Below are 21,047 nucleotides of genomic sequence, written 5' to 3' on the forward strand. Positions count from 1 at the left end.
TCTTTTCCCTTTGGGAAGATACCCAGTAGCAGGATTACTGGATCAAATGGTAGTTCAGCTTTTAGTTCTTTAAGAAAGTTTCATAGTGTTTTCCATAGTGGTTGTATTACTTTACATTCCCACCAGCAGTGTAAAAGTGTTTTCTTTTACACTTTTGTCCACATCCATGCCAACATCTATTATTTTTTTATTTTTAAATTATGGCCTTCTTGCAGGAGTAAGGTGGTATTGTATTGCGGTTTGATTTGCATTTCTCTGATAATTGGTAACGCTGAGAATTTTTTCATGTTTCTTGGCCATTTGTATATCTTCTTTTGAGAACTGTCTATTCATGGCCTTAGCCTATTTTTTGATTTGATTGTTTTTTTGTTGCTGATTTGTTTGAGTTCCTTGTGGATTCTGGATATTAGTCCTTTGTTAGATGCATAGATTGCAAAGATTTTCTCCCACTCTGTGGGTTGTCTGTTAAATTTGCTGATTATTTCATTTGCTATGCAGAAGTGTGTTGGTTTAATTAAGTCCCACCTATTTATTTTTGATTTTTGTTGCATTCGCTTTTGGGTTCTTCATCATGAACACTTTGCCTAAGCCAATAAGTAGAAGAAGTTTTTTCCAATGTTATCTTCTAGAATTTTTATGGTTTCAGGTCTTAGATTTAAGTCTTTGATTCATCTTGAGTTGATTTTTGTATAAGATGAGAGATAAGGATCCAGTTTCATTCTTCTCCATGTGACTTGCCAATTATCCCAGCATTATTTGTTGAATAGGTTGTCCTTTCCCCACTTTATGTTTTCATTTGCTTTGTTGGCTGTAAGTATTTGGGTTCATTTCTTGGTTCTCTATTCTGTTCCATTGGTCTACATGCCTGTTTTTATAACAGTATCATGCTGTTTTGGTAACTATAGCCTTGTAGTATAGTTTGAAGTCAGGTTATGTGATGCCTCCAGATTTGTTTTTGTTTTTGCTTTTGTTTTTGTTTCACTTAGTCTTGCTTTGGCTATGTGGGCTCTTTTCTGGTTCCACATGAATTTTATATATTTTTTCTAGTTCTGTGAAGAATAATGATTGTATTTTGATGGGAATTGCATTGATTTTATAGATTGATTTTGGCAGTATGGTCATTTTCACAATACTGATTCTATGTATCCATGAGAATGGGATGTATTTCCATTTGTTTAGGTCATCTATGATTTCTTTCAGTAGTGTTTTGTAGTTTTCCTTGTAGAGATCTTTCACTTACTTAGTTAGGTATATTCCTGAGTATTTAATTTTATTTCATTTTTTGCAACTGTTGTAAAAGGGGTTGAGTTCTTGATTTGATTTTCAGCTTGGTCACTGAGCTGGTGTATAGCAGAGCTACTGATTTGTGTAATTTTATTTTGTATCCTGAAACTTTACTGAATTCATTTATCAGACCTATGATCTGATGAGTCTTTAGGGTTTTCTAGGTATAATCATATCACTGGCAAACTGTGACAGTTTGAGTTCCTCTTTACTGATTTGGATGCCCTGTATTTCTTCTTCTTGTCTGATTGCTCTGGCTAGGGTATTGCCTTATTTTTTAAAATAAAAAACTACAATTTGCCCAACTACTAAAATTCTATTTTGCAAAATTCCTTGTGCCTAGAAAATGAAATATAAGAAGTCTCTTAGTTGGATGTCCTGAGATTACTACTGCTTTTCTGATAAAATAAAATTACCTCAAATATAGCTCTTCTGCCATATCCCTTCTCTGCCTAGATAGAATATTTAGATGGTACTCAAAAATACAATAATTATAAGTATGCACACAAACAGACACTGAGGATGGTGAGTATATTAGTCTGTTTTCACACTGCTGGTAAAGACATACCCGAGACTGGGAAGCAAAAGGGGTTTAATGGACTTACAGTTTCACATGGTTGGAGAGGCCTCACAATCATGGGGGAAGGCAAGGAGGAGCAAGTTATATCTTACATGGATAGCAGCAAGCAAAGAGAGAGCGAGCTTGTGCAGGGAAACTCTCATTTTTAAAACCATCAGCTCTTGTGAGACTTATTCTCTATCATGAGAACAGCATGAGAAAGAGTCGTCCCCATGATTCAATTACCTCCCACTGGGTTCCTCCCATGAGACTTGGGAACTGTGGGAATTACAATTTAAGATGAGATTTGGGTGGGGACACAGTCAAACCATATCAGTGAGTACAAAGATAGAAAAAGCTCTAGTCCCCGATAATGGTGTGGAGCTTCTGCACCATCTGAAGACTGCCTGTAGTTGGGCTTCTTTATAATTAGAATACACTACATAGTTCATAGTCAATACAAGTAATTCTGCCCAGCATTAAATATATTCCATTTTATTTATTTTTCTCCCTGCAATATTGGGATGGGATTTTCAGAGATTAAAATTTTCTCTGATTTTTCTATCATTGGCCAGTGACTTCCACATCTGTAGTCTTTGGCTGTTAGGTAAGTTTTCATCCCAAATATTTCTTCTGTCTTTACTAAACTTCAGTTTCTTTACCTTTCCTCAAATAAAAAGCAGCTAATTCCCCAAAGTACCACAGTGAGATATATATATATATATTTTAGCATTGATTAGTTTAACACTTGGTACCTGAATTCTAAAAGTGTTACATAGAGAAATTTACTGTGGTAATAAATTGACATTTCACTGAGACAACTGCTTTTGAAAAGAATTGGCATTTAATTCATATCTGTGATTAGGAATGTTTCAGGTTGTAAATGAACATTGATTAAAATCTTGACATTATTCAGACAGGCAATATTTGCTCACATTTATTCTCCTGCATTGTAAATAGTAGCCAACACACAAAAATAAAGTATGCAAGAATGTAATATTTTTAAAAATAAGATTAACAGTGTAAGAAGGAAAATTTCAGAAAAAGCAAATAGACAATGTAGAAAATTGAAATGAAATCCCACAGTAAGAAAAAAAACAGAAAAGTGACTATTTAAGAATTATGCTACATGTGGAACTTAATTAGACCATTCTAAGAAAGGCCAATTTCTAATGCAAATTTTCTGAGGTTTTGAGATTTACTTTATTTTAAAAAATATGTTATAGCTACATGTTTTACTATAGATTTTCCTTTAGCCACTCAATATACTGATTTATAAGTCTGTGACTAATTTTAAGTTCCAGAATTGAAAATGCTCCATGGAATCCATCCTCAACATGGTTATGAGTAACCTGAACTCCAGCGTTGCGAAGTCGGGTGACATACATGAGTCCATCATCTCTTAAGGGATCATATTGACAGGTGATGACATAGGTCAGGGGTAAACTATGTAATTTTTTGTCATCAGCCAACAAAGGGGCTGCCCTCACATCTAGGAACCCTGGATATTTTTTAGCCAGCTCAGAACTGCCATAATTTGGGTTGTTATAAACATGTCCTTTTATAAACCTCTCAGGGAGCAGGGAACTCCAATTAACAAATTGGAAGAGATGACTTGATTCCACAGGTACATGTTGTCTGGAAAGCATGGCTTTTTCAAGTGATCTATCAGTGGTAAAATATTCACTCCAGAATCTGACCATGAGTGATTTGGATAGAAGTAGAAAATTTGAATTTTCTTGATATGATGGTAAATCTACATCAAGAGGCTGAAGGGCAGGATAAATTAAAGCCTGGATCTTGAGTTTGATCTTGACATCTGGGTCATCAAGGAGCTGAGAAACAAGATGATTTGCACAAATCATTTTCATTTAAAACAATAAAGTAGCCCTAATAAGATTATCTATCTATCTATCTTGTCTTTATCTATCTATCTATTCATGATCTCAAAAAGACCTAAGTGATAAATGAAACATACCATCACAACAAATTTTCTAACATTTGAAATGGGTTTCTAGAGCTAGATGTTCATCAGTATTTTCAACTTAAGGAAAATCATCTGTCATATATGCTTTATGGATAATACAAAAAGATCTAAGTGATCATTAGAAAGTCAATCTCCTATGCTTTCTACTAGGAATGATAACCAGAAGAACTGCATAAATATTCTCTTCTATTCATGTAAGAGTATATTAAAATAGGCCTGGTATAGTGGCTCAATCCTGTAATCCCAGCACTTTGGAAGGTTGAAGTGGGTGAATTGCTTGAGGTCAGGAGTTCGAGACCAGCTGGCTAACATGGCAAAAACCTGTCTTGACTAAAAATACAAAAATTAGCCAGGTGTGGTAGTGCACACCCGTCATTCAAGCTACTCAGGAGGCTGAGACACAAGAATTGCTTGAACCCGTGAGGTGGAGGTTGCAGTGAGCTGAGAAAACACCACTGCACTCCAGCCTGGGAGACAGAGTGAGACATTGTCTCAAAAAAAAAATTATTAAAATATAACAGTATATTAATAAGCTTTGCTATGAAGAAGAAGGATCACTTAATAGAGGTTTCTGACATGGCTTTGATGCTAAAGTGACATGTTACTTTAGGAGATTTGGGCAAGACTTCTCTGTGAAATGGTCTATTAACATCATCTTCTATATCAAGTCCATTGTGTTAATATTTGTAATAATCAGTCTGTAAAAAGAGATATACCAATACCAGGCAGGAAAAAAGGAGACTTATAAGAATGAAATATTACAAAATACGTTTTAAATTGTGAAAACATATAGGTTAAAAAACAATTTTATGTTTTCAAAGTGTATAATATACTATAAAAGATGTATAGAACTTCTACATAAAATTACAGATATTATTAGATGTAACCTCAAATATTTTGCAAATTGTGGTATTTATCTACATTTTAACTATAATTATCAAAATAGACCATTTTGGAGACTATTTGTAAAGATTGGTACAAGTTGCCAAACATTTTTATATAAATTTATTGATATGACCCTCAAACAACTCTTTAAAGTTGAAAGAGTTCATTTTTCTTACAGGAGAGAAAATGAATATTTATTTAAAGAGATTAAGCCAGTATCAATTCTAGAAATTACTGCATCTCCAAGTTTCCTGATGTCCAATCTAATGCTTTTGCTGCTACATTATGAAATTTGTCGTAATGATTAGAAATCTACCTGTGAAGTTTCAAATACTTGTTCTGTATTATGATTGAAACAAAGTGCAATTATAAATCTTTACTTTGGAGAATATTGTTCAACAGATTCTAGCAGTCAAAATGCTTTTAGTGTGAAAAATTATAAACAAATGTAATTAACAAAACCAGTAACAGCAATGTTTTAAAATTGCTTTAGAACCCTCATTTGTAACTAAAGTCAACTAATAAAATCTAACCTTCTACATACATTTTTAGAGAGAAGATCTTAGGTAGCTCCTTCTCCTGACTGCCACTCCATGGGAAAATAGTCCCTTTCCGACTACTACATGGGAAAAGAGTTTAGATGTTTAAACAATCAATAGCAGTGTTTCTTCATCATAAAAACAATATCTATTCTACATATAATCTGGGGCAAAAATGCCATTTATTATTATTATTATATCATCATTAAATGACAGATAAAAAGATCTGATTTTACATCTACATACAAAAATCTTTTGAATTCTTCATATTTCTTCTTTGTAAGTAGCATGGGACTCTTTGAATGTGTTGATAATTTTCTAAAAATAGGATTATTGTTATGGTAATAGAGGAATATGCCATCAAAGATTCTATGAATTCGTCTGAACCTCTAATAGGGTAATAGGATCATTAGTCTCACAATTACATGATCCCATTCACCTACTTAGTATAATATTTTACTGACACATATTATTTTATTTTTTATGCTTTTAAGAGACAGGACCTTACTCTGTCACCCAGGCTGGAGTACAGAGGCATGATTAGAGCTTACTGTAACCTTGAACTCCTGTGCTTAAGAGATCCTTCTGCCTCAGCCTCCTCAGCCTCCCAGGTAGCTAGGACTACAAACTCACACTATTATGCCAGGCTAATTTTTCTTTTCTTCTTATTTTTTATTTATTCATTTATTTATTCATTTATTTTTGTAGAGACAGGGTCTCACTGTATTTCCCAGGCTGCTATCAAACTCCTGGTCTCAAGTGATCCTTTTGCCTTGGTCTCTCAGAGCGCGCTGGGATTGCACTTCTGAGCTACCACATGCAGGCTATAATTTCAAATTAATGATTTATCCAAAGAGTTAACATTCCCTTAAGAAAGAAAAAAAAATCTATGACAGAAGCAGAGATTGACATTATAATGTTTTAGTCATTTCTTCTCAATATTCTCTTTAATAGTTTCAAAAAATTAATATCTTCTATTTGCATTTATATTTTAATACATGCATTAAATATGTTTATAAGTAGACTATTTTTAAAAAGCATAGAAACTATCAACGTCATACCTGTTGAGTCACTGCTGCAGCTAAATTCCCTCCTGCACTATCTCCAGAAATACCGATTCTCTCAGGGTTCACACCGTATTTTGCAAGAACTGTTTTACGTAAGAACCACCTTAAGGCGTTATATACATCTTCAAATTGAATTGGGAAATGATACTTAGGTGCTAATCTGTAGCTGTAGAGAGAAAACATAGTTCACACATTTTTTTTTGTTTTATTAGAACGTAATATATTATTGGTCCAAAATAATGGCAAAACCGCAATAACTTTTGCACCAACCTAGTACATGCTGGAAGTGCACATAAGTATATAATTTCTTTAATTTTCAAACTAAACACAGCCACATAATCAGAACTCGGATCATGAAATATAACATTTCCAGCATCCCAGAAACCTTTTGTTTACTCTGTTTAATTCCTAAAGTAACCACTAATTTGACATAACAGCATAAATTAATTTTGCCTAGTTTTTGCCTTTAAATAAATGAAATCATACAGCATATACTATGTATCTGGTTTCAATTGTTCAACATTATGTTTCTGACCCTCATTCACATTGCTTCTATCTTCCTGTATAGTACTCTATTGTTTGAATATACCACAAATCATTTAGCCATTAACATGTTGACGGGCTAAGTGAAATAAGCCAGTCGTGGAATAACCAATACTGTATGTTTCCACTTATATAAGGTGTCTAAAATAGTCAAATTCATAGAATCAGAGTGAAAAGATGGTTGCAAAGGCTGTGGGAGGGAGGAAATGGAGAGTTACTGATCAGCTGGCATAAAGTTTCAGTCAAACAAGTTGAATAAGCTCTACAGATCTGCTATAGAGTCAAAAATAATGCAAATTTAAAAATTCATTAAGAGGGTAGATCACATATTAAATATTCTTGCAAATAATTAAACAAACAATAAATACTAAATAAATATTTTTCCAGATTAAAAAAATGTTATGGGGATTTAGACTGCTTGCAGTCTTGGGCACAAACAGTGCTGCTATGAATATTCTAGTACATGTTTTTTTTGTGACCATATGGATGTATTCTTGTTGATATATGCCTGTGCTACTGATAGTAACAGAGGTATGCGTAAGCTTTACTTAATAATGTCAAAGAGTTTTGCTAAGTGGTTTACCAAGTCATTCTCAAACCAGAGCTTATGGAAGTGCTGTTGATTCAAAACCTCATCAACACTTGGTATTTTATGTCTTTCTCATTTTATCTATAATTTTTAGTATGTAAAGGTATCGCAATAGTCTTAATTTGTATTTTCCTGATGTATACAGTACATTTTCATATATTGTTTGATGATTTGGATATCCTTTTCTGTAAATTGTCTTTCTGAGTCTTTCCCCTATACTTGTATTAATTGGTAGGTGTTTTTATATTTTGGATTTAAAAAAGTATATATGTATTTAAAACGGTTTAAAGTACACATATGTCTATACCCACATATATACACACACACAAACTTTAAGACTTCTGTTAATGACAGAGTCTAGCTCTGTCGCCCAGGCTGGAGTCCAGTGGCACGATCTCAGCTCACCGCAACCTCCAACTCCCAGGTTCAAGCAATTCTCCTGCCTCAACCTTCCGAGTAGCTGGGATTACAGGTGCCCACTACCACACCCGGCTAATTTTTGTATTTTTAGTAGAGATGGAGTTTCACCATGTTGGCCAGGCTGGGCTCGAACTCCTGATCTCGTGATCCACCTGCCTCGGCCTCCCAAAGTGTTGGGATTACAGGCATGAGCCACTGCACCCAATCTGAATTTTTAATATAAACATTTTACTGAGACATTCATAACCCATAAAATTAACACATTATAAGTATGCAATTCGGTGATTTTCAATATATTCAGAGTTGTGCAATCATTGCCACAATCAATTTTGGAAGATTTTCCTCACGCTAAAAGGAAATCCTATACCCATTAGTAGTCACTTGTCATTTCTCCCCATCCTCCAAACCCAACCATAGGCAACAATTAATCTACATTCTGTCTCTATTCATTTGCCCTATTTTGGACATTTTCTGTAAATGGAATCACAAAACTTGCCATTTGTGAATGACTTGTTTCATCTAGCATAATATTTTCAAGATTTGTCCATACTGTAGCAGTCCTTCTATTAACAAACAAATAATTAACTAATAAATGGATGAATAAAATGTGGTATATTTACACAATTGAATATCTGTATAGATATGCCACATTTTATTTAAATATTTGATTGAATTTTAAATATTCAATTGTATAGATATACCACATTTTATCCATCCATTTATCAGTTAATGAACATTGGGTTGCTTCCACTTTTAAGGTTTATGAATAATGCTTCTACAAACATACAAGTTTTTATATGGGCATGTTTTCATTTCTCTTGTGTATACACCTAGAAATGGAAATACTGGGTCAATATGGTAACTCTGTTTGACGTTTTAAGGAGCTGTCAAAGTGTTTATTCGCACCAGTAGTATAGAGGATTCTGATTTTTCCATGTCCCCACTAACACTTGTTATTATCTTTTTAAATATATATATTATACCCATCCTAGTGGGTGTGAAGTGGTATTTCATTGTGGTTTTGATTTGCGTTTCTCTAATGACTAATGATATTGAGCATCTTTTCATGAGCTTATTGGTCATTTTAATTTAAATACAACCAAAATTATCTATCTTTTAATATTGGAGTTCTTCATCTTTAATATAAATAAAATAAGAATATTTGAAGGTAAGGCATATATTTTATACATATTTTAAAGTATATTTTGTCTTTCAAGTGCATGTGATTTATTAGTCATTTCAATGAATCAAATACAGGTGTAGGTCTTATCCTGTAATTTGACTTGCCATGTTTAAGAAAATTCTCTTTAAGAATAAAGTTGGAATGCAAAACACCATAAGCCTGGATTTTCTAACTGCATTTTACAAAATATTATTCTAGCCACTACATTTATGAGTGATCACATACAACCAAATATTGATCAAGATTATGTCCCAACATTATAATAATGATTTAACTTGACAAATGGGGATGAGTATGTTATTTTTTAACTGTTCATTTACTTTCTGAAATTTCAATATATACTGCTCTGGCATGGGTCTACCCAGCAATCCACTCCTAATTTTACTGTCCCTAAGTGCTCTTTCCATAAGTGGATTATTTAACACAATTTCATATGAACTCATCTATTTTGTTCAATTTGATAATAAATTTTTAATATACTTAGTGCAGTGTATAGCACTTGGTGAGCCTAAACTGTAGGCTATATTTTAAATATTTAAAATTATATAGCCTACAGTTTAGGCTCATTAAGTGCTATACACTGGGCTAAGTCTGTTTCAAGGATGTTATCACTTACTCTTCACAATGACCATCTGAGATGGAAATTATTTATGATGCACTTTTATAGATGATCCTGTGACTCCAGGGCACTCATTTTTAAAGACTGTGAATTAAGGGTTGAAAGGAAATATCATGCAGGTAATTATGTCCATAAATGATACAGTTTGAATTTATGTGAAAACAATTTTTTTTTTTTTTTTACTTTTTGTTGTTTCTTTTTTCCTAAATAACACGTGTACACACATATACAGATTTTTTTTTCTCAGCTCTAATCAGGTCAGGCCTAGCACTCACTTGCAATTGCCTACTATGTGTCATCTGAGAAACATTTATTTTCGGCATAATCATGCATCGGCTGAGAAAGCTGAGAGAATTGACTGAGCGTGGTGGCACACGCCTGTAATCCCAGCACTTTAGGAGGCTGAGGAGGGCAGATAATTTGAGGTCAGGAGCTCGAGACCTGCCTGACCAACATGGTGAAACCCCCATCTCTACTGAAAATACAAAAATTAGCTGGGCGTGGTGATTCGCGCCTGTAATCCCAGCTACTCGGGAAGCTGAGGTTTGAGAATCACTTGAACCCAGGACAGAGGTTGCAGCGAGCTGAGATCCTACCACTGCACTCCAGCCTAGGTGACAGAGTGAGACACACACACACACACACACACTCACAACAAGCAAACAAAAAAAGAAAGCTGAGAGAATCTTGGCATGTCAGGAATCTGGCCAGAAAACCAAACAGCACAGCTCTTACTTGGTTGATATGACGACAGCATCAAGTCGGTCTGCTGTCCATCTTGACAGCAAGTCATAATCATTTACAGCTGAAATAAAAGGATAAAAGCAACATATTAGTAAAATAGACAAACGAAGACAAGGCTGTTTCCTTCACAAAAAAATCCTGCTGCACTTCTTTCACGTTCTGGAAGTTCTATTTTACCTTAAAACAGGAGAGACAAATTTAACACTGTATTTATAAGAAGCCATCCATCCTGACTCAGTGGAATTCAAGTTTCCCAGCGAACCTCCTAATGCTCTCCCTGCCTTTTATCTTTTGTCTTGCACATTTTGCCATTGATCCTTCTATGTCAGACTCATTCTCTAGATTAACCCAGCTCTGTTACTGGAAGGAGGTAATGATTTGGCTCTGTTTTAGATGATGGGTATACAAAGATAAAAAGACAAGTCGCTAACTTGACCAACATGTTGTCAGATATGTGAGCCAAGGAGATGCAGACAGAATTGTAGCAACATAGAAGGATCACCTAAGTCTGCACGGGACAATAGAAAAGGCACCTGAATATAAGTGGAATAGAACTAGGTCCCCTTAAACAAACACTGGAACTTACTGCTTGCATCTGTACTACTACTTTAAGAATATACTTAGCTGAGGCCTGTCTTTGCCTCTTTTTCTCTTGTCTAAGAGGAAGACGTAATACTCTTTTTTTCCATTTCCAACCTTCCTATCTATATCCAATTATTTTACTAGTGCTCTAAATTTTCTTCCCTTTCATTTCCTCTGGGATGTGTATCTATCAGTCAACACTCCCAGCCCATTACTTGGCTAACGTATTTCTACTTATTACCTTCATTTATTTCAGTCTACCAACTTGTTTATATTTCTCCTGCACAAAAATAAAAGAAAATGCTCTTACTTAGCTCTCGTTTCAATCTATAATTTTCTTGCTTATTTCACAACTAAGTCCTTTTAAGGCCAGCAATTATTCTTTTTTTTCTTTTTTAGACTTTAAGTTCCAGGGTACATGTGCACAACATGCAGGTTTGTTACATATGTATGCATGTGCCATGTTGGTGTGCTGCACCCATTAACTCATCATTTACATTAGGTATATCTCCTAATGCTATCCCTCCCCCCCTCCCCACAATAGGACCTGGTGTGTGATGTTCCCCTTCCTGTGTCCAAGTGATCTCATTGTTCAATTCCCAGCTATGAGTGAGAACATGCGGTATTTAGTTTTCTGTTCTTGCGATAGTTTGCTGAGAATGATGGTTTCCAGCTTCATCCGTGTCCCTACAAAGGACATGAACTCATCCTTTTTATGGCTGCATAGTACTCCATGGTATATATGTGCCACATTTTCTTAATCCAGTCTGTCACTGATGAACATTTGGGTTGATTCCAAGTCTTCGTTATTGAGAATAGTGCCGCAATAAACATAAGTGTGCATGTGTCTTTATAGCAGCATGACTTATAATCCTTTGGGTATATCCCTAGTAATGGGATGACTGGGTCAAATGGTATTTCTAGTTCTAGATCCTTGAGGAGTCGCCACACTGTTTTCCACAATGGTTGAACTAGTTTACAGTCCCACCAACAGTGTAAAAGTGTCCCTATTTCTCCACATCCTCTCCAGCACCTGTTATTTCCTGATTTTTTAATGATTGCCATTCTAACTGGTGTGAGATGGTATCGCATTGTGGTTTTGATTTGCATTTCTCTGATGGTGAGTGATGATGAGCATTTTTTTCATGTGTCTGTTGGCTGTATGAATGTCTTCTTTTGAGAAGTGTCTGTTCATATCCTTTGCCCACTTCTTGATGTAGTTGTTTGTTTTTTTCTTGTAAATTTGAGTTCTTTATAGGTTCTGGATATTAGCCCTTCGTCAGATGAGTAGATTGCAAAAATTTTCTCCCATTCTGTATGTTGCCTGTTCACTCTGATGGTAGTTTCTTTTGCTGTGCAGAAGCTTTTTAGTTTAATCAGATCCCATTTGTCAATTTTGGTTTTTGTTGCCATTACTTTTGGTGTTTTAGACATGAAGTCCTTGCCCATGCCTATGTCCTGAATGGTATTGCCTAGGCTTTCTTCTAGGGTTTTTATGGTATTAGGTCTAACATTGAAGTCTCTAATCCATCCTGAATTAATTTTCATATAAGAAGTAAGGAAAGAATCCAATTTCAGCTTTCTACTTATGGCTAGCCAATTTTCCCAGCACCATTTATTAAATAGGGAATCCTTTCCCCATTTCTTGTTTTTCTCAGGTTTGTCGAAGATCAGATGGCTGTAGATGTGTGGAATTATTTCTGAGGGCTCTCTTCTGTTCCATTGGTCTATATCTCTGTTTTGGCACCAGTACCATGCTGTTTTGGTTACTGTAGCCATGTAGTATAGTTTGAAGTCAGGTAGCATGATGCCTCCAGCTTTGTTCTTTTGACTTAGGATTGTCTTGGAGATGCGGGCTCTTTTTTGTTTCCATATGAACTTTAAAGCAGTTTTTTCCAATTCTGTGAAGAAACTCATTGGTAGCTTGATGGGGATGGCATTGAATCTATAAATTACCTTGGGCAGTATAGCCATTTTCACAATATTGATTCTTCCTATCCATGAGCATGGTACGTTCTTCCATTTGTTTGTGTCCTCTTTTATTTTACTGAGCAGTGGTTTGTAGTTCTCCTTGAAGTGGTCCTTTACATCCCTTGTAAGTTGGATTCCTAGGTATTTTATTCTCTTTGAAGCAATTGTGAATGGGAGTTCATTCATGATTTGGCTCTCTGTCTGTTACTGGTGTATAAGAATGGTTGTGATTTTTGCACATTAATTTTGTATTCTGAGACTTTGCTGAAGTTGCTTATCAGCTTAAGGAGATTTTGAGCTGAGACAATGGGATTTTCTAAATATAAAATCATATCATCTGCAAACAGGGACAATTTGACTTCTTCTTTTCTTAATGGAATACCCTTTATTTCTTTCTCTTGCCTGATTGCCCTAGCCAGAACTTCCAGCACTATGTTGAATAGGAGTAGTGAGAGAGGGCATCCCTGTGTTGTTTCAGTTTTCAAAGGGAATGCTTCCAGTTTTTGCCTGCTCAGTATGATACTGGCTGTTAGTTTGTCATAAATAGCTCTTATTATTTTGCGATATGTTCCATCAATACAAGGCCAGCAATTATTCTTACCATTTTATTTTCTTCTGTCTCTCTTCTTGCTTGCTGTGATGTGTTTCTCTGTGAATATCCGTCATGTCAACAAGTCTATCCTCAACAATATTAACATAAAAAGTTCAACATCCAAGAGACATACTTCCATCCTACTTACTTGACATTTCTACACAATCCAGTACTTTTATTATTTCGTCTTTCTTGAGGTTCTCACCTTCTTTGGCTTTCTTTTCATTTTTGACTTTTTTGACCACCTCAGTGCTTTTCTGTCTGCTTATTCCTTCACCCAACAATTTTGTTTGCATTCCCCAGAGATCTGTCCTCACCCTCCCAGTCAGCCTGTCAGAAACTAGGCACTCATTCAGGTCTCTCTCTCTTTTTTTTCTGTCTTTTTTTTCATCTAACTTCCCATATCAATGGACAAATCTGCTTAATTTCAAGCTTGTAACATTTTCTTTTCAGGACTAACTTATTCTTCCTCTCTAGAGTTCAGAGTTCTTAACTTAGTAGGCCCAGTCCAATCTTCACTCCTCCAGTTAATCTATGCTGTATTCATTGGAGGTAAACAGATAAATAGCAAGAGCCCTAGAGCTCAGGTGGGTTAGGTGATTTTCTCACACAACTGGGACTTTTATCCCAGTGCTTCCACTTCTAAACGTTTTTCTCTTTCTGCTGTAATTCTATACATCAAGAAATATACAACCTTCACACCCAATCTTGATTACTCTTGCCAAATAAACTAAGTTTAGCCTACAGTTGCCTCTTTCCATAGTTTAAAGGTTTCTCGATACATAGTGAGTTGTAACTTAATTGGATGTGTAACCTACTCTTGTCCCAATCACTGAGTTTCAGCCAAAGGTAACCAACTTGTCAAATCAGTTTCAAATAAGGCAAACGCTGAGCTGTAACCAATCCGCCTATTTCTGTACCTCACTTCTGTTTTCTAAATGTCACTTTCCTTTTTCTGTTCGTAACTCTTCTTCAACCATGAGGCAGCGCTGGAGACTCTCTGAACCTATTCTGGTTTGGGACGGTGCCAATTTGTCTAAGGTTTTTTTCCTAACATTCTGGCCTATTATTTCCTACATTTATCACTTTAAAACACACTGCATTCTTTAGTTATTTATCAATTGATTAAAGATTGTCTCCATTAGAATGTAAGCTCCAAGAAGACAGGAAGACAGGAATTATCATTATTATTATTATTATTATTAATTTGAGGCAGAGTCTTGCTCTGTTGCCCAGGCTGGAGTGCAATGGTGCGATCTTGGCTCACTGCAACCTCCACCTCCTGGGTTCAAGAGATTATCCTGCCTCAGCCTCCCAAGTAGCTGGGATAACATGCACCTGCTACCATGCCCGGGTAATTTTTGTATTTTTTTTAGTAGACACGGGGTTTCACCATGTTGGCCAGACTGGTCTCAAACTCCTGATCTCAAGTGATCCACTCACCTTGGCCTCCCAAAGTGCTGGGATTACAGGTTTGAGGAAATTTTGTCTATTCAAAAATATATTCAAAGATCTCAAAATATTACCAGGCATATAGTACATATGAGTAAATGGATGAAAACATTAAATGGTTCTGTAACATCAAGTGGAGAATGATAGAAATAGCACGGCTTTCTTAGAGTAATTGCAATAAATAGAAAAAAAAAGTGTCTTCTCACCTCTACCTGGGTTGATGAGGAAATGCATATGTGGAAAAGAGTGATATAAAGATTTAAGGAAAAGTAAAACTTTGCCATCAGAACAAAGTACGAGAAGATAAAAGAGGCATTAATGTCCATGCCAAAGGGCATGTATACCTACTGAAGACTTAGTAAAATGTTTGTGAACTACCTCAGTGACAGAGATTTTTCAAAGCATTCACTTACCAGCACTTCCCATGCACCAGCCTCCACCATGGATATAAAACAACCCCCTTCTTAGTACTTCAGACTTTCTCTTTGGCACATATACTCGAACAAGAATGTTGTTGAATTTTGTCTCAGTCACAGTGACATTTTCATCTGAGGTTGGTGGGACTTCATAAAAGCTCCAGACAACCTTCAAAGAATCCATAATGTGGTGAAGTCCCAGCAGCTCCACAAATGTAGCCTAAAAATGAAATTCAAGAACATCTTAAAATTCAAGTATCAAATGGCAAAGAGATCTATGGACTCACAGGTACACATTAATCCTTAATAAACTCAAATGGAATGAACTAAATTTTCATGCATGAATCTTGTTTGGTCCTTTTAAAAGAAACCAGAAATTCGAAGGTGATGCCTAGGGTGGTTCTTAAAAAAGAGGGAGTATACTGTGAAGGAAATAAAAATATTTCATCCCAAAATATATCTCCTTGACATATTGCAAGGTGGCTTTTCAGAAGGGCTGGAAATACAAGAATAGCTGGAAAGCTTTTCTTTTGTGAAGGTGATTTGCATCTGCAGAGAAAATCTGCATTAATGCAGGCTTTCTCTGAGAGCCTTCATTTGTCCAGATTTAGGAAAAATCTACTGAGAATCTGACACCTTTAAAGGTCTGAAAGAAATTTTTACCATCTATTCTCTCTGAGGGCTACTACCTATGAGGATCCATGTACCTAACAAGACCACTTTTACTAACCATGTCTCCTCTTCTCTTCTTCCCATAACCTATCTTGCCACCATAACATTTTTTGACCAAGTCATCATTTTTTCTGTAACCTCAAGATAGTAAAAAAAAAAAAAAAAAAAAAAAAAAAAAAAAGGTCAACCATCTGGCCATTTCTTTGAGATTTTATATATTGTAAGTCTATTATGTATGCTAAAAAATGTATATGCCTTTTTCTCCTATTAACCAGACCTGTCAGTTGACTTTCAGCAACCTTCAGAGGGCAAAGATGAAGTTTCATATTGACCTCTGCTACTGATTTAGTTCCTATTTCACTAAAATGTGTCAGGTTCTCTACCAAGCTTTAGGGTTTCAGAGATGAACCAGACAAATGCTCTTCTCAAGCATCTCAGAGTTAAGTGTGAAAGACAGGTAAATGGTTACAAAACAATGTAAATATATTACAGAGCTCTGTACAAGGTACTTTGGGAGCAAACAGCAGGCAATTACAAAAAGCTACCTGAGAGTAGCAACTGGAAAAGCAATTTTATCTGAGACTTGAAATAAATACCTTTTCCTAAGTCTTTTGCTAACCAAGTAAGAAAAGGAAAAACCCTGGCAGGTCGAGGAACTGGTTTAGTTTAGAAATAGGGAGGTGCAGTGAGGTGTGGCTATGCAGCTGGTTGTACGTGGGAGCTGAGAGTCAGGGTTGGGAGGGAAGGAATGAGTGGGAGAAAAAGGGAGGGCAGCTTGCCTGCTTGCAGCCCATCCTTTCACTGTAGAATGAGTCAGTGTTCTGAGCACTCTATTGTTGTCATCTCAGTAATATTAACAACTTGCTTATATGGGAGGAAGATAACATTTTCATATCCATGTCAGATAGGAGGAAAGTGAGCCCAGGAAGGTTAAATATGTCGTCTATGCCTACACAGCTAGTAAATGATATTTACCAGGATTCTCAATCTAGTAGTTTGATTCTTGATGTAATGTTCATAATGTAAACATTTAATAAAGGGTATGAACACTCAAAGATTGCCAGACATTTCAGAGAAGCCAGCAAAACTAATCAGGAAAAAAGGGACAAACCGGGAGTATAATTGACCACAAAAAAGCAAGCAAACAAACAAGCAGATAATTCAGGAATAAGAAAAAGCATTAAAACAACCTTTAAAAAGTATATCTACTGAGAGCTCTGAAAATATGTTACTTTCATAAATTGTGAGCAAAATGTAAGTAAATTAATGAATGAATGAATTAAAAGGCTAGCAGATAAGAATATATATATAATTGCTTAAATAAATAAAAAATTAATATAAAGACTCCAAGAAAAGAAATCAAAGACTCCCCCCACATATTGTAGCACAGACAGCAAATATGAGGACAAAAAAATGTGTCCCTCTCTTAAAGCTCTTTAATAGTTCTGCATCACATACAGAATTAAATCAAAACTTACTACCAGTGCCAACAAAGCACTGTATGATGTGACTTCTAACCTCTCCAAACTAATTGCAACAATTTCCCCATTAAACCCAAATGTTTCATATGATTTCTTGGACTTGTCAATATTCTGTAGCTGGGGTTTTTGTACTTGCTGCTGTCTCTGCTGGAAAACATTTGTCTTAGCACTTAGAATGGTTGGTTTCTTTTCATTCTTCTGGTCCCTAAGTAGATGTTTCCTCTTCAAAATGGCTTTTTCTTGCCATACATACAGTATCCCACTCTTGCCTTCTGCCCAAATTACTCTTTTTTTCCATCTTACCTCCTTCAAGGTACTTCTCATGAATTAAAATCATTTCTTCAATTAATTCTAATTTATTTTTTTTCTCCACCACTAGAATGTCAACTGTGTGGGGACAGACCACTTGTTTGCCTAATAGGATTTGACAGAGTGGAATTGTTGAATAAATGCAAAGTAAAAGATTAATCCAGGAGTTACAACATTCATTTAGTTTAAGTTCTGAAAAGAGATTTTTTTTTAATGAAGATAATAAAGTAACCAAAGAAGTAATAGTAAAATATCCTCAAGGATCCAGAGAGAGCTACACCTTTTTAATTTGCCAGCATTCAAGCTGCCCTGGCAAGCAGCCAGTTGCCAGGACACCGAGGTCTCCCTCCCCTTCTCATTTATGCATATTGTGCCTCTCGTGGTTAATCCTAGGTATGTGCCAACCAGCCTGCCTATTGAATCTTTTCTTGAGAACTTATTTACGTGTCCTTAGTCTATATTCTGAATTCTAAAGATAAATGCATAAAAATCTATAACCAACACAGTGCTGCATAATCAGATGATCTCTAATTTGAGTATAAAATTTAGGTAACAAACCATACTTAAAATAATAATTCAAAGGAGAGCCACTATCGTGACATTAAAGCTACCTAAACAAAGTACTTTTTAGTAAAACCTATTCAAATGACTCCTTGCTTGCTGTTCTTGATAGCTTTTTAACATGATTCCAATACATAAGACAGAAAACAAACGACGTTTCTAAGTAATATATTGTCAGAGGCCACAGTGTTTATTTTAAAAGATGAATAAGTCAAAAAATCAAAAGAATAGAATCTTGAAAAACTTAATTCTCTGGGTCAGTTCGTGGTGTATGCACATCTGAATTCATAAAATTCCAAACTTACCAAATTTTCTATAGTTTTCAGATGCGCGTTTATCCACATCAATCTCCATGGCTCCTCAATGTTATCTGAGAGAGGCGTATAAATATAATATGCTATGAGGATCCCCCCAATCAGAAGGTACAGTGATTTTCTTCCCATGGTGTACGTCCTGCTTCTTGGTCTCTAGAAACACAGAAAGTAAACTTACATGATGTGTCTGAATAGTGTACTTTAAAAAGTAGTGTGCTTCAGCTCCACCCAAAAGCTTTATCTTGCTCTTCTGAATATAGAGTTGCTCACTTAGTTTAAGGGTTGGCATAATAAGGTCAAAATTTTATCTGTTATCCAGATACACTTGTGTTAAGTGCAACTTCAAGGTTTAATGAGTAACAGGAAACTAGGGCAAAGTTTGTCAATGATCATAGTGTTATTTGTATTCCAATAAACAGCATGTATTGAGTAATAACTTGGGAAAAAATTCTTTAACTCTAACAAAATTATCCATAGAAAACATACTGAATTCAGCATCTTTGTTTTAAAATAGCTTATCATGGAAAAAACAAATTATATATACACACACACACATATATATGTACATATACATACATATATGTATATACACATTATGTACGTATAATGTGTATATATGTACGTATAATGTGTATATACATATCTATGTAAATATGTATATACATATATACATATACATGTACATATATGTATGTATACGTGTATATACGTATATACGTATAATGTGTATATATGTACGTATAATGTGTATATACATATATATGTAAATATGTATATACATATATACATATACATGTACATATATGTACGTATACATGTATATACGTATATACATATATGTATATATATTACAGGCCTGCACCACCATGCCTGGCTAATTTTTGTATTTTTAGTAGAGACGGGGTTTCACCATGTTAGCCAGGCTGATTTCGAACTCCTGACCTCCAGCGATCTGCTTGCCTCGGACTCCCAAAGTATTGGGATTATAGGCGTGAGCCACAGCGCCCGGCCAAATATATTCTTGGTGTTGAGAGTGTAGAAAACAAAACAGCTATTATTTCTGCCCTTATAAAATTTAAATTATCTTGTCAGAGACAGAAATATTGGTAATTCAATCTGAAAATTTTTTGAGAGGGAGATTATAAAAATAATAATGATAGTAATGATAATAGTAATAGTGGACATTTATTATTTACTCTGAGATTCAAACCCTATGTTAAGTGATTTGGATATATAATCTGAGTCCAGACACCTATAAGACTAGTACTATTATTTTCTCAAAATGAATAAAATGAGTTTTTAAAAGTCTAAATCACTTGGCCAAGGTCATTATACTTCAAGTACTAAAGCCAGAAAAAATCAAGGTAGCTCGGAGAGTACATAGAAAACATTTTCAAACAACTTATTTTTTTCCAAGACCTTGTATATACATATATATATGTGATACAATAAAAATGCACAAAAGAAAAATAATAATTGTAAGGCATAATTGGAAGGACAGCCAAGAAAGAAATGAGGCCAATAGACCCAAGCTCAGGCAAGCTGATTTATTGTCAGTCCTGCCCGGCTACCTCCTGACAAAAACAGAGGAAGCAGCCCTGCTTACAGGCTATAGCAAGGTTGTACAGGGTGTAGAAACGGGTCAGGGTAAAGGAAAAAGAAAAGGTTGGGGGCGGGGGTCCTTTGTGCCAGGTGTCTGACAGCTTCCTGGGGATGTTTTTCTTGCCAGCTCTGTTGTGTAAGGTAGACGTCTTGACCACATCCTGAAACAGCTGGCCTCTGGTCAGTCACAGGTGGGTTTGGGGTAGGGGGTTTTACTTTTGGCCTTTGGGGCTTAGGTCTATGGTAGGGGAAAACAGTCCAGTTGGGTGGACCCTAACAGTAATAATAAATCAGATTCCTACATTGCTAAGCTCACTGATGTTGACACCTTCATGTATTTACTGTTATAACTTTTTTAATACGTACATAAATCTTTCCTGGCTGAAGCCTGGAGTAAATAATTTCTTCAAGGAGTCCTGGTTTCCTTTAGTGGCAAATGTTAGTAAAGAAAAAAATCTTGACATTATATGTAGTCATTGGTACTAAGCCATTTTAGTTTGCAGAGCTAGAAAAGACAGATTTTGAAAACATGAGCTTAAAACGATGTTTAAATTTAATACTACAAGATTGTCTCGATTTCATGACTTTTGCAATTTTATAGTTTTTCAAGTTAACATTTAATTTTCATTTTACGTTACTGAAATCTTATGTTCTGTTGCATAAAATTATAAAACAT

At 35.3% G+C, this 21,047-nt stretch overlaps 1 protein-coding gene across 1 annotated transcript; it reads right to left on the reverse strand.

The window, feature by feature from the left end:
• Positions 1-2,762: 2,762 nt before the first annotated feature.
• AADAC (arylacetamide deacetylase) lies at positions 2,763-19,061 on the reverse strand. Its single transcript, XM_025375903.1, has 6 exons — positions 19,040-19,061; positions 18,761-18,922; positions 15,430-15,652; positions 10,411-10,480; positions 6,316-6,487; positions 2,763-3,678 (listed from the first exon to the last, which is right to left on the reverse strand). Exons 2-6 carry the CDS (start codon positions 18,896-18,898, stop codon positions 3,082-3,084), a joined length of 1,200 nt encoding a protein of 399 aa, XP_025231688.1. The 5' UTR covers positions 18,899-18,922; positions 19,040-19,061; the 3' UTR covers positions 2,763-3,081.
• Between the last annotated feature and the right edge of the window lie 1,986 nt (positions 19,062-21,047).

Source organism: Theropithecus gelada, chromosome 2 (genome assembly GCF_003255815.1).
Source record: "Theropithecus gelada isolate Dixy chromosome 2, Tgel_1.0, whole genome shotgun sequence".
In the NCBI taxonomy this organism is placed as follows: domain Eukaryota; kingdom Metazoa; phylum Chordata; class Mammalia; order Primates; family Cercopithecidae; genus Theropithecus; species Theropithecus gelada.